We start from the raw sequence: 17,922 nt of genomic DNA on the forward strand, positions 1-17,922 counted from the left end.
TAAACCCTTAACTCGCCATGGAGCTGGAAGGTATCGCCTTGCAAATGGCTAATTTCGAAATACAACTCTGCCATCCACCGTCTGCTTTCTTACATTAAATTTTAACGATCTACGTGCAAGTTTCCAATTGGCGCCCTTTGATAATATCCTGCAAATCGAAAACTTGTCAACTATGGAAGAGCCATAAAAATACCATAAACTTTACTCAGAAGAACCATAAAACTACTATAAAACTACCATTCGTCAAAACTTGCATGCAAGTTGCAACAAATACCGCTCAAGTAAAGGGACCATTCATAAATTACGTAAATTACGTAAAAATTGCCCAAAATTGACTCCCCCCTCTCCCCATGTAACAAATTGTCACAAATTTCTCCATTCCCCCCTCCCCTATTACGTAACAAATTCCCAGAATTTTTTTTCTTTTGTTACGTAATTACGTAACGATCTAGCTAACTCCCCCTCCCCCCTATGTCACAACTTGTTGTGCCCCTCTCCCCCTAAAAGCGTTACGTAATTTATGAATGGTCCCAAAGTTGTTAGAATTTGGAATATCTCGGATAAATAATGTTTAAAACTACACATTCTCACTTGTTACTTTATTTCACATTTTATTATTGCCGTTTTCGAAAAAAATAAGTTTAAATACACTTATCACTGGTTAGCGTAAGATATTTTTTTTTTATTTGCTTCTCGATTAGTCGCCTTAAGTACAAGAAAGAAACGAAGAACATTTCTCAAAGTTCTGGCACAAGTAGAAAATCTTTTTTATTGAAAAAATGAATACTTTAAAAAAACCTTCGAAAAAAACTCCAACCGCTCCTACGAATTTCCCCGCAGCTCGATCACAACACCACCCGCACCGCCGCTTCCGTGCGACAGCCCGTTGCGAAACTCCTGATACTTTAGTGCCGCCGGTTGATCTCCCCTGTAGCGACTGCTGCTGGTGGTACGTACCTCACTCGTTTCGATCGTCTGCATTCCCCGACCGTCCTTGGAGGGGACGGTTTTCTTACTAAAATTCCGCACCGTGTTGGTAACCCCAGGCCGTGCTGGATCCTCCGATTTTTGGGTGATTTTATAAGATTCCGAAAAGTCTTCCGTGCTGGAGCTGCCCCGACGAACGATACTTGCGGTGTCCTTGTTGACGGTCAGAGGCGAACGGGATCCGAGCGAGGATTCCTGCTCTCGACTGATGTACGTATTGAGGTAGTCCCGGGAGGGTCCATTCGGATCCATGCTGCCGCCACCATTGCTATTGCCGTGTAGAGTTCGGTACAGTTCCGGTGCCCGGTTCTGTAGGTTTTTCAGAAAGACGTTCTTCTTGTTGGCGGAATATTCGTTGTAGTACTCGTTTCGCGACTGGATGCGTTCGTCTTCGTACAGCGGACTTTGCGTGAGGTCACGGGTGCTTCGCGTGATCAGATTGACGATGGACGGACTTTTCAGCTGCATTGATTCGTTCTGGTGCCGGGAGGGAGTCTGCTGCAGTTCGTCCAGATGGGAATTCGAACGGTAGAACGAACTGTAATTGTTTCGGCTTACCTTCTCCAGATAGATTGGACTAGGATCGTTGGTCCCGTTTAGCCCATGCACATTGAACGATTTGCTTCGGTTCAGCGCTTTGTAGGTTCGGGCCGGTTTCACCGGTCCAGTGTTTGTAAGCGGGGGCTGCGGGGACGAGCTAACCGTGTTCACGATCGACACGTTGATGGTGGACGAATGGAGGGGTTTTGCTTTTGATTTTTGCTCGTACAACTTACGGGGGAGGGTTTGGGAACTGTTGTGGTAATGATTGGACGAGGACTGCATGTAAGACGAGGATAATCCGTTCGGCTCGTGATGGTGTCCGTTGGTGGTGGATGGCAGTCGGTTGGTGCTTTTGCTGTACCGGCCAAGGGTGGTTGCGGTCGGCGGGGGCGGTTGACTGGTGCTTCTGCAATAGAGAGAAAATCGTTAATACAGTGATGTAATACAATTTTCTTCTCACATGGTAACGTTAAAGCACAGCCTACTTTGATCCTTGTTAGGTCGAATCAAAAGAATGTTGGGTAGCAATTAGAAAAGATAAACAACGTGACGTCACCTTTGTTGGCCATTTCACGCCTCAAGGCACGCAGTTGGTTGTGCCCATAAATAGTCCCATCCCACCAAGGCCAGCAGATTACACATAATACGTGAGTTTCTGATTAAAATCTCTACCCGGAGAACCGGTTTGCGTGGGGTGCTAATATTCGCGACTCGATAGGTAACCGCTAATAAAGTAGTTTTTTTTTCTTCTCGCAGATGACATCCTCGGCTCGTCATGCTGCGTATTTTAATGGAACTGGCGCTTCAAGAGCAGCGCTGCTCCACGATGGACTCAAATAAATGGGATTCCATTATTTAAAATACTCGACTCGCTGAAAACAAAACAACGTTAAAGTCTCAGCTGCTATAGAAAACCGGAAGATGCAGCAACGTCGTAAAAGGTCAAACTACGATTTAATCACCTTGCTGCTTGAGGCTTTATATCAGCACCGCTATAATTGATTGTCGCGGTACCGTAATAAAACGTTCGCCACTTGTCAAATGCCAGTTTGTTACCATTTTTGGACATGATTATTACTCTTCCTTATTGGGAGGTGCGCTAGAGCGGGCATTCCTCCGTACGCACGAGCGAGCATAGAACCGTGGGAGATGAGGGGGAGACGTCATTCAACTCAATCATTGTCCGTCGTTGTCTAATAGATCTTTTTTTATAAGCTTCTCAGCGTATACACGAACATGTGATCCTTTTATAGGAAGCTGAACGCGTTTCCATATTCGGTTGGCTGTTTGCCGTTGTCTAGCAGCAGGCCATGAAATAACGGGGCTGCTATGGAGGCGAGGCAGTTTGTTTTTTTTTCATTCTGGTTCTTTGTTTGCAATTTCTCGAGTCAATCAAAAAGGTTCTGGTTTTCGCTTTTCGTAATTGTTTGCAGAATAACTAGGTATTCGATTTTTCAAAGGTAGGATTTTTTTTTGTTTGAGATTAGATTTGTAGTGATTATGGTGGAATGTTTATTATTATATATCAAAATACCATCGTTACTTGAAGCAAAACGCATTCCGATTCTAGGTAAGATTTCCCTTTTTGAGGGTTTGAAAAATAGCGAGCAAGGCGATATCACGATAATTTTGGAATTTTTTAAATTAGGTCCAACGCTGCGCCAGGAAGGAGCACTTTTTTTGACCCTGCGACGTTTTTGCAAAGATCATTACCCAACAAGTGCTGGATGAACTGTGAGAACGGTGAGAAAACCTAGTGTTCACTTCTATTTCATGCCTCTACGTATGGCTAAGCCATTTGGAGTTAGGACAGGGTAGACTGGGTGCATTCAGCCTTTAGCGGTAGTAGAAAAATGAGAGGGTACTAACGGATATCGACACAACACATACTGTCAAATTTCTGGCCCAACTCAAGATGTTACGCGACTGGTGCCAAAGAATTAATGATAGGTGGGTGTTAACTCTACGCTATACTAGGACTGAGGTTCAACGTGATGTGAAATACCAAGCCGCGCAAGGAACCTTTGGATCCACAAGGCATATCTGTATTTTAGCTCTTGCCAAGTCAAGTAGCCAAAGAGTAAACAAAGCAGCTGACGACCCAGAAGACACTGGGAGCAAAAATCTAAAAGGGATACAAGGAACTCGTCAGTTAAGCGGAGCTGCAAAGAGGCGTTATGGATGGCTATTGCGAAATGGCCACAAACCTGCCGACGCACTAGAGCTGACCACAATCTTCATATGAAAGGCATCAGCCAAGCGACAGCCCTCAACGGATATCGAGCGCCGGAATAATAATTACTGTAGGAAAAAAATCAAGGAATATAATACTAGTCACAAGAATGACCAAGTCGAGCTCGAGAGTCATCATAAGGGTTATATACCCTACGTATACCCTGGAACAGCTGCGATCATGCCCTGGGAAAGCACTACTGTTGGAGCCACTCCGGTTGGGGTCCACAAGAAAGTTGATAACAGTCTATTATCTTTTTCCGGACAAAACTCTCTGCCCTTTTGCTCAGTAAGGAAAAAGGGCGCGTTTTGTCAGGTTGGTCGAGGCACAATTCGATTGTGAGTCATGATGCACAAAAGAGCCTGAGCCGATTGCAATTACTGGCAGGGATCAATCGAAGACTTAGAAATGGACAGATGTACGTCATTAAAATCGGTTTAGTTTACATAGTTATAATTCGTCAACCGCTTTGGGTCACTAAACTATAAGTGTATGTATCACAAAATATGACTAACCATGTTCCTGTTTCATGTCCGTTGAACAATTCTGAGTAGCCAACATAAATTTATTTATTCATAACACTCACCTTTTTCCTTTCTGCATCGTTTTAGTTATTTTTTTCTTCTCTGGACAAGATTTACTAAGGATTAATGATGTGCAAAAACTGATGCCTAGGATTATCAACAGTGAACAAAAAATGATAGCTCTCAGTATATCGCTGATCGAGAATCTGCAATTACATGCACACATAATACTGGCACCTCAAGCAACATTCGATTCCTCGATTCCACAATGCTGAGAAATAAGATCTCAAAATATCTAATATTTACCGCTTGTTAATGTCGCACAATTCAACGCACCCATCGGAAGGCTAAGTAAGAAAGATCTGCTGATATCTGCTTTTATCCTGGGAGATTCGGAAATAATGAATGAAACTAAGAAATACATACATATGTGCACACATGAATATAAGCAAAAACAAAGGAAAAGAAATATTCAAGTGCGCTAACGCCGGAGACTCCTGAACGCACTGAAACAAACAAAAAAGGGTAGAGTACAAAGGATAAGAAAAAATAACCCATGAAATCGTGGACACAATGAGCTTACTAAAACAGAACGGAAACAGGACTAAGAAAGAACGAAGGGAAAGTACCAACTGACCCATGACAGGCAAAAAAAGCCGACATAACCGGGGATTAAGGTAATATCAATTGTGCTAATCCACCTAGTACCTTACAGAGAAAGAAGGTGAAATATAAAATAGCATCCATACTCTCAAAAGAACAAGGAATGATGCTAAAAAATAGGCGGTAAATATTAGCGTAATGGCAAATTATGGAAACGGAAAGGCAAGAATACAACAAGCAATGATAATAATAATGATACCAAATGACATTCTTTATATTGAAAAAGGTGTTTAAATGGCGCCCATGCGCTAATTCGTCCTAGTTTAAAATTTGGGTTGAGGAGGGCACGCATTTTTGACTTAGGGCAGAAATGCCGATCACACCGGATCTACACCAAAAATGTACTATAAGGAAACTATTATCTTTTTCCGGACAAAGCCAGCCTAGAGGCCTTCTTAACCAAGAGTTGATCCACTGGGTTCCTGCCCCCATGTCGTATGACATATGTCGTCGACATAAAAAGAGGTCCTCAAGTCAAAGTTGCTTCTTCGTGCCGAAGAAAAAACAACATTTGCACGAGCTGGCAGAGAGGAGGTGTTCGATGTAACTCTCTGCTCTGACAGTAACCGTCGTTATCTGATCATAAGTACATCGTCTTTGATCAATCAAACGTCTCGCTAGACAAGTCTGCAAATGCACAGACTTTTAATTTAAGCTGCAGATTTTTTCGATGACGCAGATATTTGCAGATTTTTTAGTTTGGTTGCAGATATTTACAGATTTTTGAATATAAAAGCTTTTGGTTACACTAGCTATCCTGACATTTTTTGTTCTTCCCAGACTTTTAAAATTATTTTTGCAGACATTTGAAAAAAGTACCTGGCATCTCTGTTTAGAGCCAGCCAGATATCACACAAGTTTTTTTTAAACGCCGAACCATTATCGTTTATCACCGGAATAAAACTAGACAACTTGTTCGCTCGATGTTAAACAAAATTCGATTCAATTAAATATTAGTTACACTCCCGAGAACCGGCTCGCCGGACTTAAAACAAAAATCTCGGCAGCCTGCTGCCCAGAGCAATGAACACATGATGACAAAATTGACAGTTTCATTGTCATGTATCCTGTGATACGCGCGGAGATGCAGATGAGTGCTCGGTCTCTATCGGCAACATATATCGGACTAATGTTCATTCTCTAACAGGTCTGCATTCGGACGAGGCCGGAGTCAGTATCGATCAGCATGCAGATATCTATACACAATGTGAAACAGATAATAGGGATATAGGGAATGAGCCCATCCAACGAGTGCAAAGGCATTTCTTCTTCTAGCCGGATCGAACCGATCACAGAGCTTGTTGAATGTTCATCATCCCCAAATATCATTCTCTTTGTGTCTTCTCTGTTCGGTTGTTCGATCCCTAGCAACTCAATTCTTCCACCTGACAGTCACTCCTGTACGATCTGTCAACAGATTCCCGTCCCGGCCAATAATCATGATCGACGCCGGGGTACTTGTATCCTCATGTTATTGATCGTTCGTAGCGAGTACCTTTTGGTCGTGCCCACGTGTCTTACGCCTATGAAATTTGTTCTCGACTGCTCTCAACTCACAGTTAAGATGATAAAACAGGAGATGAAAATACGCGCCGTTTTTGAGTGTGTTGATTTCTTGCTAGCGAAATTAATCATGTCTTCCGGGCCTCTGGAGAATAACATCAACAAAATCAACCAATCGAAACGAAGCTTGTGAGCATGTGGTGAAAATAAGTATGGTGGTCAGGCACACAAATAGAAAGGTACCACGAGCTTTTCTTCCATTTCGATCGGAAAAATAATTCAACCGCACTCACACATAGAAAAATGTGCCTTCCTTGACTCATAGTATCGTTACTCTTCTGACGTGCAGCCGATGTAAGCCTTCGGTTTCTAGTCTCATTTTCGTCGTCATCGAACCAGAGTCTAAAATTTTCATATCCATTCAATGATCGGGAACTCAATGAATCCATCTTCGTCTATTCACCCAAGTAACCAATAAGCATTATAACGTGGCCTTATATCTGCATTAGATCTACATATAAGGCTGTCTAAAAGAGCCGCTAAGCCCTATATCCTGATATAATGCCAATATGCCAGAAAAGATTGAATATAGTGCTATTATTGTGCAGAAATTGACAGCGTTTGTGCGGTAATAATGCTATTATATAGCGCTACTGCACAAATGTCATGCTATTGGATAGCTTGCATTGGCTGTCAATTTTCCGCAATCTGGTTTCGCAACGATTTTTTAACTTTTCGTTTCGGTATGAGAACAAAAAGGAAAAATATAAAAATACTGTTTGGAACTGTAATTGACTCCCTTCTAATGTATTATAATGAATATTCTTACCGGCAGTCTTCCCATGAACATCGACAAGTTTGCATCCGTGTACAAAATTTCGCGCGCTTTCAACCTGAAACATGCTTTGCCTTTGTGTACAGGTTCGCATCGAACACCGAACCCAAGCGAACGATGTGCAAACTTAGGTTTAAACACCGTGTGCGTACATAATAAAGGCACACACAAAAAAGAATGAGTCAACGCTAGTGATGATGGGTGAGAGAAAGAGAAAACTAGTATCAAGAACCTGTGTGTACGAACACCGCGTACGTACATGGGGTTCGGTTGTGCAGACGAATGCTCGTGTTTTGGTACGCATTAGCGCGTTCAAGTTTGCACACGAAATGATGGTGTAGGATGAGCACAGAACTAGAGCGAACATTGTGTTCGATGTTCATTTGGGAAGACTAATGATATGAATATGAATGTTTTATGCAAATAAACTTTCGTGAGTCTCGAACAGAGATACCATGCCTCGTCCCTGACGGCATGTGCGCTTTTGCTGTCTAGGCTATATTGCATATGTACGAATGAAATGAAACATGCCGAATATAATCTTCAAGAGAAGTTGCATAACGAATAAACCCATAGCATTATAATGGCATTATATCGGCTTTATATCTGCTACATAGTAGTACTAAACGCGCATGTAAAGCATACACGCTTTAAATATCCTTTAAGCATGTACGCCTTATACCAGTTTTATATACGTATACAGAGTTAGCGATAATGCTTTAATATTGAGCTTTATTGCATTGCTAATGTTATAATGGAGTTTCATTGCCAATATTGTGCAATGGCTTAACTCTTATGGTTACTTGGGCACTATCTCTTTCATTACTAAATACATAGCAAGCAAAACAATAAAGACAAAACCCCATCTTCCTTCAATTCTACGGAAGCGCATAGAGATAACGACTTTCGTTTTCCTACGGCAATACGAATATTCATATTCGTTTTCATTTATAATAAATAAATTTCGATTCTCATTTGTGTTTTCATGTACTGAAATTATAGCAATGTGCATCACAAAATGCATCTAGAACGCAGCAAACCGAGGAATATGCACACCTATACTGCCCATGATCGCAAATCAGTCCCATAAAGATAGGAAATCCCATAGAAAACGGGACACATATTGCGATCATGGGCAGTATAGTACTTTTGTCTTCCAATATCATCGCTAGCTCGTAAATCCACGGAATCGAACAACAACAAGTACATTTCGTTACTAATGTATTTTTGGTTGCCCAGCACTACGTTCAATATCGAATGGACTAATGTCGCTCTCAATTTCAAAGCGAAAACGAGTGTGCGTAGGAAATAATGAAATCGAGTTTACACGCATGCTTTGTCGTTGTCTCATTTTCGTCAAGTTTTAGTGGTTTGTCATTTTTGCCTGATTTTGATAAATGAAAAACCATTTTTGACTCTGCATCAAACCAGCCATTCCGTCGATTTTTTCACGCGGCGTTGAGCAAAAATTTCTGTGACTAATGTAATAGTCAAGGTTGACATTCGTTCCTGAGAAGTTCCTGACATCAGTCACATTGGAGAAGTGTCTATCATCTATCAAAACATGATTGATTTGCGAGAAAGTTTCACCATTCTTCTGATGATTCTTTCGTGCGAAATGGGTGCTAGAGATTGCCGTCCCTCTGACTGTGGCGAAGTTCATAATTCTTTGAGCGAAAGCTCGCTATGCCAAAAGCTGGCAAACGAATTCTTCCCTTCCGACCTGTTCATTCGTGTCCTCGATTATAACTTTTACGTTTTTGGCACTATTTCTATACCTTGCCTAGTCGCATCTAAACTCATCTTTCACATCATCGGATTCGTCATTGGTGGTTATAGTCGCAGAATTTGATCACTCATCGCCCTTCACCTAATAATTTGTCGCTGCTGCTTACCAAGTACAACAAAGGTTTGTTTTCTCGACGCCTCTGTAGTAAATGTGGCACTTGAACTCTTCATTTTCATTTTTTGCAGCTCCCGAGCAAGTAGGGCGGCTTTCCCCTGTTACAAGTACCGTATCCTTTACCGATTGTTCCATTCTGTATCTTTCACTAGCTTAAATTAGTTATTGAATTTTCGTTTCGAGTTCATCTCATCAGAATCCGACACTAACTTAGTACTAGAACTAAGCTCAGCTCCAAAAAAATTGTGACACAATTTGTATTCCTGAATAAACTGCCGTTTTACGCTTAATTGTCCAATGTATATAGGGAATCGCATAGAACATAGAATAATATAGCTTATAGCGGCAGTAAACCCCTAGTTAAACATGATGTCCTGCAAGAAAAAAAAGGCTGCGAAGCTTAGTTCCACTCATCATGTTCCATGTCCCACCTTTCTCAATTGAATAACTAGTATTGTTGCCATCTAAACAGTGAAATGAGGAACTAAAATTTGCAAAGCACATTTTATGTAGTAAAATTCTTGGTCAGCTGAACCCACCATTTTCTTCACAAAACACAAAAGTTCGTGGAAAACTGAACCACCACGATGTGCTCATAGGCTCCGTACAACTAAGGTAGCGCTGCACTAAAAGTTCGGTAACTTTGGAGTGGGATTGATTTGGAGTCTTCAATAAAATTGAAAATAACATAATCTTCCTGATTCTCTTGCAATGTGCACAGTGTCACAGTCCTTTAGGAAAGTTTTATGAATTCTATTCTGTTCTATTAATAAAAAGTTCTATGCAATTTAGATAATCATTGCGAACTTCATGTAAGCCCTACTAACATCAGAGAAATCAATCAAATTTTAAAAGAATCATATAAGCTTTGGGAACGTCCTATGAGTTTAAGAAAACTCCGGAAAACTTAAGTGGCATTTCTAAATTTCAGAAAATGTTCAGCTCCACACTATCAACCATGCGTCCCCACCGCACATCTCAATCTGCATCAGCATCAAACAAGCACTTAGAAAAATACGACGAAATAAAAACCTGCTTCGCACCCGCTAGGTAAGCAGCTGCTAACTCTCTGCAATCATTGGATTAGCATTAAATTTGCTCAGCCTTTTTGCCGAGACAACAGCAAAAAAAACCCACTCGCGACTGCACCGCCACTGATTGAGGCGTTCTAGTCGCACAGCGTGTGGGGAACCCAGCAAGAAATTCCTTGTCCGCTGTCTGACTGTCTGTTATAGTATTTAAACTATTTCCATTTCAATTGGCAGGACTTACCTCGTGTGGGACGACGTCACGATCCGTTCCTCACTTCGTTGTAACTGTGCTGGTGCTGGTTGCTGCTGCTGTTGGCCCAATCGACCCTTCGTACCGTCGTACTTGTTCTCCTTGCCAAAGATGCTCCCACCGTAGGGATTCTCACCGAGGTAGTACTTCTGCTTGGGGATCGGTACCCCGCCGCCACCGCCGCCGCCGCTGTTGGTTGTCATGTCGGACACGATATCAGAGGAACCACGACGCTGGTCGTAGCCGGGATCAGCACGCTCGCGATCACGTCTGGAAATGTTGCCGTTCTGTTTGTGACTGACACCGATCGGTTGCGTCTGGTGGCGTTGAGCCTGATGCTGGGGGTGAGACTGGTTTTGAAGCGTTGTTGTTGGTGTCGTTGCTGCTACTGCTGGTTGAGTTGGTGGTGTTGGTGAGTATCCTCGTCCTCCAATGTGACCGTCAATGACGTTGTACTGTTGGTAGGTCGTACTGGATGAACTGTTACGTTTAGCGGCGGATGAGGACGGTGAAGGGGAACGATGTTTGGCTGATTTTAGTCGAAGCTTGCGTTCGGCACTTGCGGAGCGTATTTTGCCAACCAGCTTTCGGATGCTGTTGCCGATGACTGAGCCGACTTTGCTCTTTGGAGGATTGCTCTGGGCTCGCGTCGCAGCCGGTCCCGAACCTCTGGAGGTGTGACTTAGATCTTGAATGCTACTGAAGCGTGTTTTCTGATAAGGTTTCCGCAGGGTTGTAGTCACCGGAGGGATTTGAATGGGGGAAATTGAACGACTACGGGGGGCGTACTGAATGATTTGTGGTTCAGGAGGTGTGGGTTTCAAAGTTGTCATCATGCCACTGCCGTTCGTCAGCTTTCGTTCAAGAACTTTTTTCCTTTGTGGAACCATTGGTCGTTCCACTGGAATGAATTCGATTCGATCCGGTGACACCGAACGAGCCTCCCGCCCATATCTCGCATTGAAATTACTATCCTTCAAGTGTTTTGGAGATCTGGGGGTCGTGAAGAATGTCGACGAAGAAACGTACGCCGAATCGTCCTTGTAGGACGAATTTTTGCTATCTTCGAAGCGAAAATCTTTCTGCTTCCTATAACCGTACTCCTCACTGTCCACCAGATTTTCTCTGGAACCCCTCCCATTTGCGTACCGATTCCTATTATTCCATTCGCTCACCCCTTGGAAGTATTTCTTTCCAACCGGTTCCTCCCGTTCCGGCATAATTACTTTCGCCGGTGCACTCAACTGATGACTCTTGTACACATTATTGCTACTGCCGCGAAGCTCCTCCGGTCCATCCCCGCCGCTTTTAATTGTCACATTAAAGTACGTCTTCTTCGTCGGTTCCACAATATCATCCAAATCATCTCGGGACCCCCGCGATGATCGGGACTCACTACCGAAGTGACTCTCCAACCACTTGTTCGTCTCTTGCTTGCGTGTCTCATCCTCCCGATCGAAATCAAGCGGCCGTTTGGTCAGTGCATCCGTTCGATCAACCAGCGCCGTTGGTAACCCCGTACCCGTGGTAGCACCGAGTACCGCTTCCTTCGGTGTCGAGTGCCGTCCAAGTCGGCGCGCTTTCCGTAACCGATCCGATAGGCTGTCCCACTCGGAGAGTAGATTTTCCGGCCGATTGCCGTCCTTCTCCATTTGAGTTGTTTCCGCTGCGTAACGCATCTCGCTATCCAGCACTTGTCCACTACGGCCGATCAGATCCACGTGCTGTTCATCGCGCTGCTTGAAGTAACGGTGGGATGAGGCCTGTTGGGTTTGGGGGGAGGGAGAGATTAAAGGATTATTAATTTATTAGATTTTGACGTTTCTTTCGTATTTTGCACAGAAATGTTTTCAAGCTTTCAAGCATGGCTACTATGATCGTGATAGAAGTTTCGTTCGAGAAGCAATTCTAGCCAATTTTTTCAACTAATCATATGTACAAATGTTGCACCAAATGTGCAATTTTTTTGTTTTTTCGGCCCCTTCATATAATATTGCATTAATTTTCTAGTACCTTCTAGTAAATTTATACAGGCTGGTCAGTAGTTCCCAATTATTATTATTAAGACAGCAGATATTTAAAAAACATGACTCGATTTGGTTTAAAGCCTTAACCCACCTTCTGATCCAAAATCCGCTCAGCACTATCCACCTGATCCAGCCCGGTACTCAACCGCTCATCCCCCGGCAGATCGTCGTCGAACAGGACCTCGTGCTGTCGGGTTTGCGTTTTCTCCGTCACCAGTGTACCGTCCAAACGGGCCGACAGCTGCACATCCGTATCCTCACTATCGATGACCTTCCGCGACTTAGTACTGTGACTTACCAGCTGCGGACCGGATGGGGCCAGCTCAAGCCGGGCTTCCTCCGACAGTAGCAGCTCGCGGATATCGTCCACACCGCTGTTGATGGCACGCAGATAAGCCTGCAAAAAAAAGAATCAGTTACAAACTTATTTGGACGTGATTGAAAATCATTAATTATACGCTGGTCGCATTGTCCGATTGCCATCATCGACTATCGAAAAAAACAAATAGAAGTGTTCGGCCGAACAGAAGTTGCGTGGGTTTTTTGCTGCTGCTACGTGTTTGTATAACTTATGAGGATTGGATAGTCAGTCCGACCACAACACGGGTCAGAATTGATTGCGAGTCCATGCTGCCGTTGGCGTTACAGCAATCATGACGGCGGCAATAAGATGTGAAGTGTGTAAAACTTGCGCCCGCGCGAAACCAATTGAAAGCTGAGCAGCAGCAGCGGGGCGGCAGCAATAATCTAATGAATATGCAAATTATTGGTTTCCGTACTTCAAAGAAGAAAAAAAATTGTTCCGCCTACATACGGTGTAACTATTATAGGTTTGTTTCAGGTGGCTTTCGGGTCGTCGGCTACTCGCTGAGATCGTTTGTAGTCAGCTTGTGTTTCATCTTATCGACAAGCTTCAATCGTCACTGAGTTTACATTTTGCCGGGTTGTTTCGGATTTGTTAAGACCTACTCGTATTTGACGAATAATATCGTTTGTAATTGATGATCTTTTGCGCATTTTTTTTCTCTATCGATCCTCTCAATTTCATATTTTCATTACACACACGACAAGTTCTTAGTAGACCATGGTTGTGGCAGGCTGATTTTTTTTCGCTGTGTTTATCAACTGTCACCGTCAATGGAAGGAAAAAATATAACTTGAGGACGGTAACCGCCAGGTAATCAATTTAAAAAGGTAGGCAGGCAGTGGTAGGTCCTGAACTGGCGATAGTCGAGGACAACAGAGGTGGACAAGAAAACCAACCGGTACACACCTATACTGGTATTGTTCTTGAAACCTCAACAGGTGTTTAAGGCGAAAAATGTTTATTAGATCGATTGCTCTAGAATGAAAGAGTTACCTCGTGACAAAATTAAAATAATAATAAATAAGTTATTCCCATAATCCGCGTTCTTATTTATGGGACACAACATTTTGTGCCGGACTTTGATCACGGAAATCCCTCTATACTGTCAAAATAAAAATTATGTTGTGTGTGTAAACTTCTACATCCCACTGGCCGGCAGTGGTATTATGATAACAAGTTTTCTGCATATGGTCCAATCGCCCCATGCACCACATTAATCTCGGGATGTAGTAGGTGTTAGCTCTACCGATTTTCCAATGACCCATTTCAGAATGACAGAGACCTAATGGTACATTCCGAGGCCATTTTTCCGTCGGAAAGTCCCACTCAGTTATAACACGTATATCACAATTGTACCAGTATTATAATCAAACTTTCAATTTCTTGCCACGAATGCATATTCAAGAATTATGTTGTCTAGTCTAATCTAAAATCCATCTCCCATTTGAAACGCTTAGGGAACAAATCCCTAGGTATTCAATAGCCTTTAAGCACTAAAATCTTCACAAATATATATGACATAGTACCTGGGCAGTAGCTATTCAGTGTGTTTTTATAGTGTTGCTTCACTGTCTGGGACTCACGACTCACTTTCGTGCCTAACCACTAAAACACTCCTTACTACTTACTACTTTTTCGCCCTTCTTCCCTACGGAACTGTATCAAGGTATTACTTCGTGGGGGGGGGGCTTGTTGTGCTTTCGTCGCTCTTCTCATCTCGCCCCGCTCCTGCTGCCCACGAGTTTTCTGTAGCTATCTCGAAGCTTCATTTGATTCATGAAATAGCACGACCTATAAGCCGCCAATCCACTCTCTAGTCTCCCGAGCAAACGAAAACCCTGTAATACCCCCTTGCTCATGGTCCTATTTCACCCCCACTGCATGGTGTTTTGATAGTGTTTTTAATGGGATCAATCCATGAATACACCATCACAATGGTCCGGTTGATCTCATATAAAAATTATATTTTGATGTAGTTATGGATTTTTGGGACCATGTTATGTTGTTTTGATGGTTGTGAAATTTGGCGCGGACCATATCTATGGTCTTTTCAAAGGGTTACATCGTGTCTGAGCCCACGAGAATTTGGTCGGGCTTCTCTTGCTTTTCGTCTCCATTTATTACGTCGCCAATTAGTTCTCGTCTCAGTGAGCCGTTTAGCTGCTGATTTCATAAGCCATTTAGTTCATTCAGCCCCCAACCTTATCACGATCTACTCGGATAGTCCCCGGCGATGAAGTCACCCTACTCTGACTGAGAGTTTCCCGACGGAGGAATTTCTCCCGACACGAATACCCACTTTCCTGAGCCATTTAGCTCACAGCTTCATCGAGATCTACTTGTATATTATCCAGCGGTGAAACGACCCTACTCCGGCTGAGAGTTCCTCGACGGCGGAATTTCTCTCGGTACCTATGTCTGTTTCGTGAGCCAATCAACTCCCAGTCAATTAGAATGCAGCCTATTGTGAATTTCTCGGCGATGGAGTTATCCCGATCCCGATGCTTTCATGAGCCAATTAGCCCAGCCTACTCAACGGGCCAGCCAGCAGCTGGTGCAGAGGTCTGTCCAGCAATTCCGGGTGGAGCGTAGCTTCCAGTTCACTGATGCCTCAACGAGCCACTGCTGGCTGTTCGACGCGGTCTATTCGATCTAGTCCCCGGCGGCAGATCTAGTGTAATCTTGAGCTGTTCGGTAAGGTGTCGAGGTGGGTTCGGTAATTCCGGTGGAGCCTGGCGTTCGATTCGTTCAATTAGTCCCCGGTGGTGAATCCGGCAGAGTAGTCACCGACGGCGGAACTTTTTTCCGGACCCGATGTATTGTTTCACGGCGGCATTTACTCGTCACTACTCTGTTGAACGCATACCAGATATGCTCATCGTGGCATATCTCTTCGACAATACTGTCGATTGTCACGCTGGGCATACCCCTTTGAACTTCTTCGAAACTAGGACATTCGAAGACCACGTGTTCCGGCGTCTCTTGCACTTTTACACACTCCGGTCAAAGAAGTTACGAAGCATGTCCAAACCAATGCAGGTACCTCCGGAAGAATCTGTGCCCGGACCAAAACTGTCAAATAGAAATTCACCTCTCCACGCTTCGGAATGAGTCGGCGGGTCCAGCTTCCTTTTTCCACGTTGTCGCTTGTTGCCACTTGACGAACGAGTCTCTCCTTACAGTTCGTGTATTTCTCTGTTGGTAGGATTCCACGTCTTCAACCAGAGTGGTGCAGATGGGAATCATCCCGCTAATGACGCATACCGCGTCTGACGAGTTCCGCTTTGAGTTCAGCACAGCAGCCCAGGCCAGTGCGCCAAACCTCAATACTGAGGATGAGACACCCGCCAGGAGACGTCTCATACTGCATCTTGCTCCTCCAATGTTCTGCATGATCCTTGCCAATACGCTAGTTGTTTTCGCAGTCTTCTCACATACATAGTCTACATGGCTGTTGTGATTTAACCGATCGTCGACCATCACACCTCGGATATTCAGCGCACTTTCGGTTGCTGACCAGAAAAAAGCTCTCGACTCCCCAAAGCGTTGGGCCGAGTATGCAGCTCTGAGGTACTCCCGCCGTGACCCTAATCGACCTCTGTCCCATGTTCGTCCCGTAGGCCAGTACTCGGATACGAAAGTAACTTTTCGGAACTTTGCACAAATAGTCCGGGACCCGTCTTCCAGCGCTACGGCGATAGCAGCCCAGTTGGTGCTGTTGAACCCACCACGGTGCAGTAGCGATTACCCCTTCTCCTATGCTTCGATGATTTCTCCGCGCTCGTTATGACTGTGCGGATGGCTTCAACCATCGAAATTCCTTTCCGGAACCAGAGCTTCCTCTGCGATAGTCCGTTCTCACTTTCAGCGTAGGTCGTCTGCCTGTTGAGGACGACCTTTTCCAGAAGTTTACCAAGAATGTCCAGTAGGCATATAGACCGTAACGATGCTGGATCTCCTGGTGGCTTCCCTGGTTTTGGCAGGAGTAGCTTCTGGATCTTTCGCCTATCCGTGAAGTAGCCTTCGTCCAGCCATTTCTGTAGAACTAGCCTGAACATGTTTGAAAACGCCAGCATCATGGTCTTCAAAGCCACAACGGGGATACTATGCAGAACGGGTACTTTCTTCGCTTTCACCCCTTTCATCACTATAAGGAGCTCGTCGTTGGAGACAGCATTTCCACCGTCTGTGTCAACGTATGGTATAGGCGGCCATGCAGTTTGGTCGTGCTTCGGAAAAAGACCCTCCACGATCAGTTTGTCAGCGCACATTTCAGCTGGCGTCGTTGGACTCTTGATCTTGGCCATCACGACACGGTAAGCGTTCCGTCTGCTTCTCTTAAGTTCCTTGGAGCAGGTGGACTATCTAAGCAATATATCGCGTTTAAAAGCGGCCTTACAATGTCTCCTTTAACTCTTCTCCGACTACCTCAAATTTCAGTCTCTGACCGCGCCTTCTGAAATTTAGGTATCCAGCCCGGAGGATGCTGAGCCTTTCTTTCCCTCAATATGCCAGACGCCGGTAGTTCATCGGGATTGTTACGTCACACGCCGTCGCTAATATTTCCGACTGCTCCTTGGCATTCCGGATTAGAGTGAGGCTGTCAACACGAAGTGCTTCCATAAAAAAGTCCTTGTCGAAGTCTTTTATTTCCCACTTACGCTCGCCAGTCCTCACTCTCCGTGCTACAGTGCTTCCAACAAGCTGTAACCTCTTGCGTTGCTCAGCCTGCTATCCTACTACACGCTCTAAACGTTAAAATCTTCTCATATAACAACCGGCGTTCGCCCGACTAACGAGTCGGTTAGTGCGTCCAGCATCCGATTGTACTGCTCTGATGTTCACTGTCACGGAGTAGCTGCCACGGTTGGTCGCACAAGCTCAAACTCGTTTGCCACAACAGTTGCTGGACAATGTCGCAATGATTCAGATTACGCAGGTTTGTCTCCATCATCATTGACCTGTCTTCGCCTTTTTACTCTGGTTATAAGAAGCCTCCCGTCATGTGGTCCTTTCTGCCCTCCTTCGGTTACTCTATGCAATTTCTAGTGTCCCT

General features: G+C 44.2%; 1 protein-coding gene across 3 annotated transcripts in view; it reads right to left on the reverse strand.

The window, feature by feature from the left end:
• Window positions 1–584: 584 nt before the first annotated feature.
• Window positions 585–17,922, reverse strand: part of LOC131689633 (uncharacterized) — a 197,564-nt gene continuing 180,226 nt past the window's right edge. For all 3 annotated transcript variants that reach the window (XM_058974884.1, XM_058974867.1, XM_058974876.1), the window contains 3 exons: window positions 12,591–12,896; window positions 10,464–12,235; window positions 585–1,936 (listed from right to left, as the gene is read on the reverse strand). In XM_058974884.1, the coding sequence (XP_058830867.1) occupies window positions 823–1,936; window positions 10,464–12,235; window positions 12,591–12,896 (3,192 nt within the window). In that variant the 3' untranslated portion in view covers window positions 585–822. The remainder of the gene's footprint in view (window positions 1,937–10,463; window positions 12,236–12,590; window positions 12,897–17,922) is intronic.

This window comes from Topomyia yanbarensis, chromosome 1, assembly GCF_030247195.1.
Source record: "Topomyia yanbarensis strain Yona2022 chromosome 1, ASM3024719v1, whole genome shotgun sequence".
NCBI lineage: Eukaryota > Metazoa > Arthropoda > Insecta > Diptera > Culicidae > Topomyia > Topomyia yanbarensis.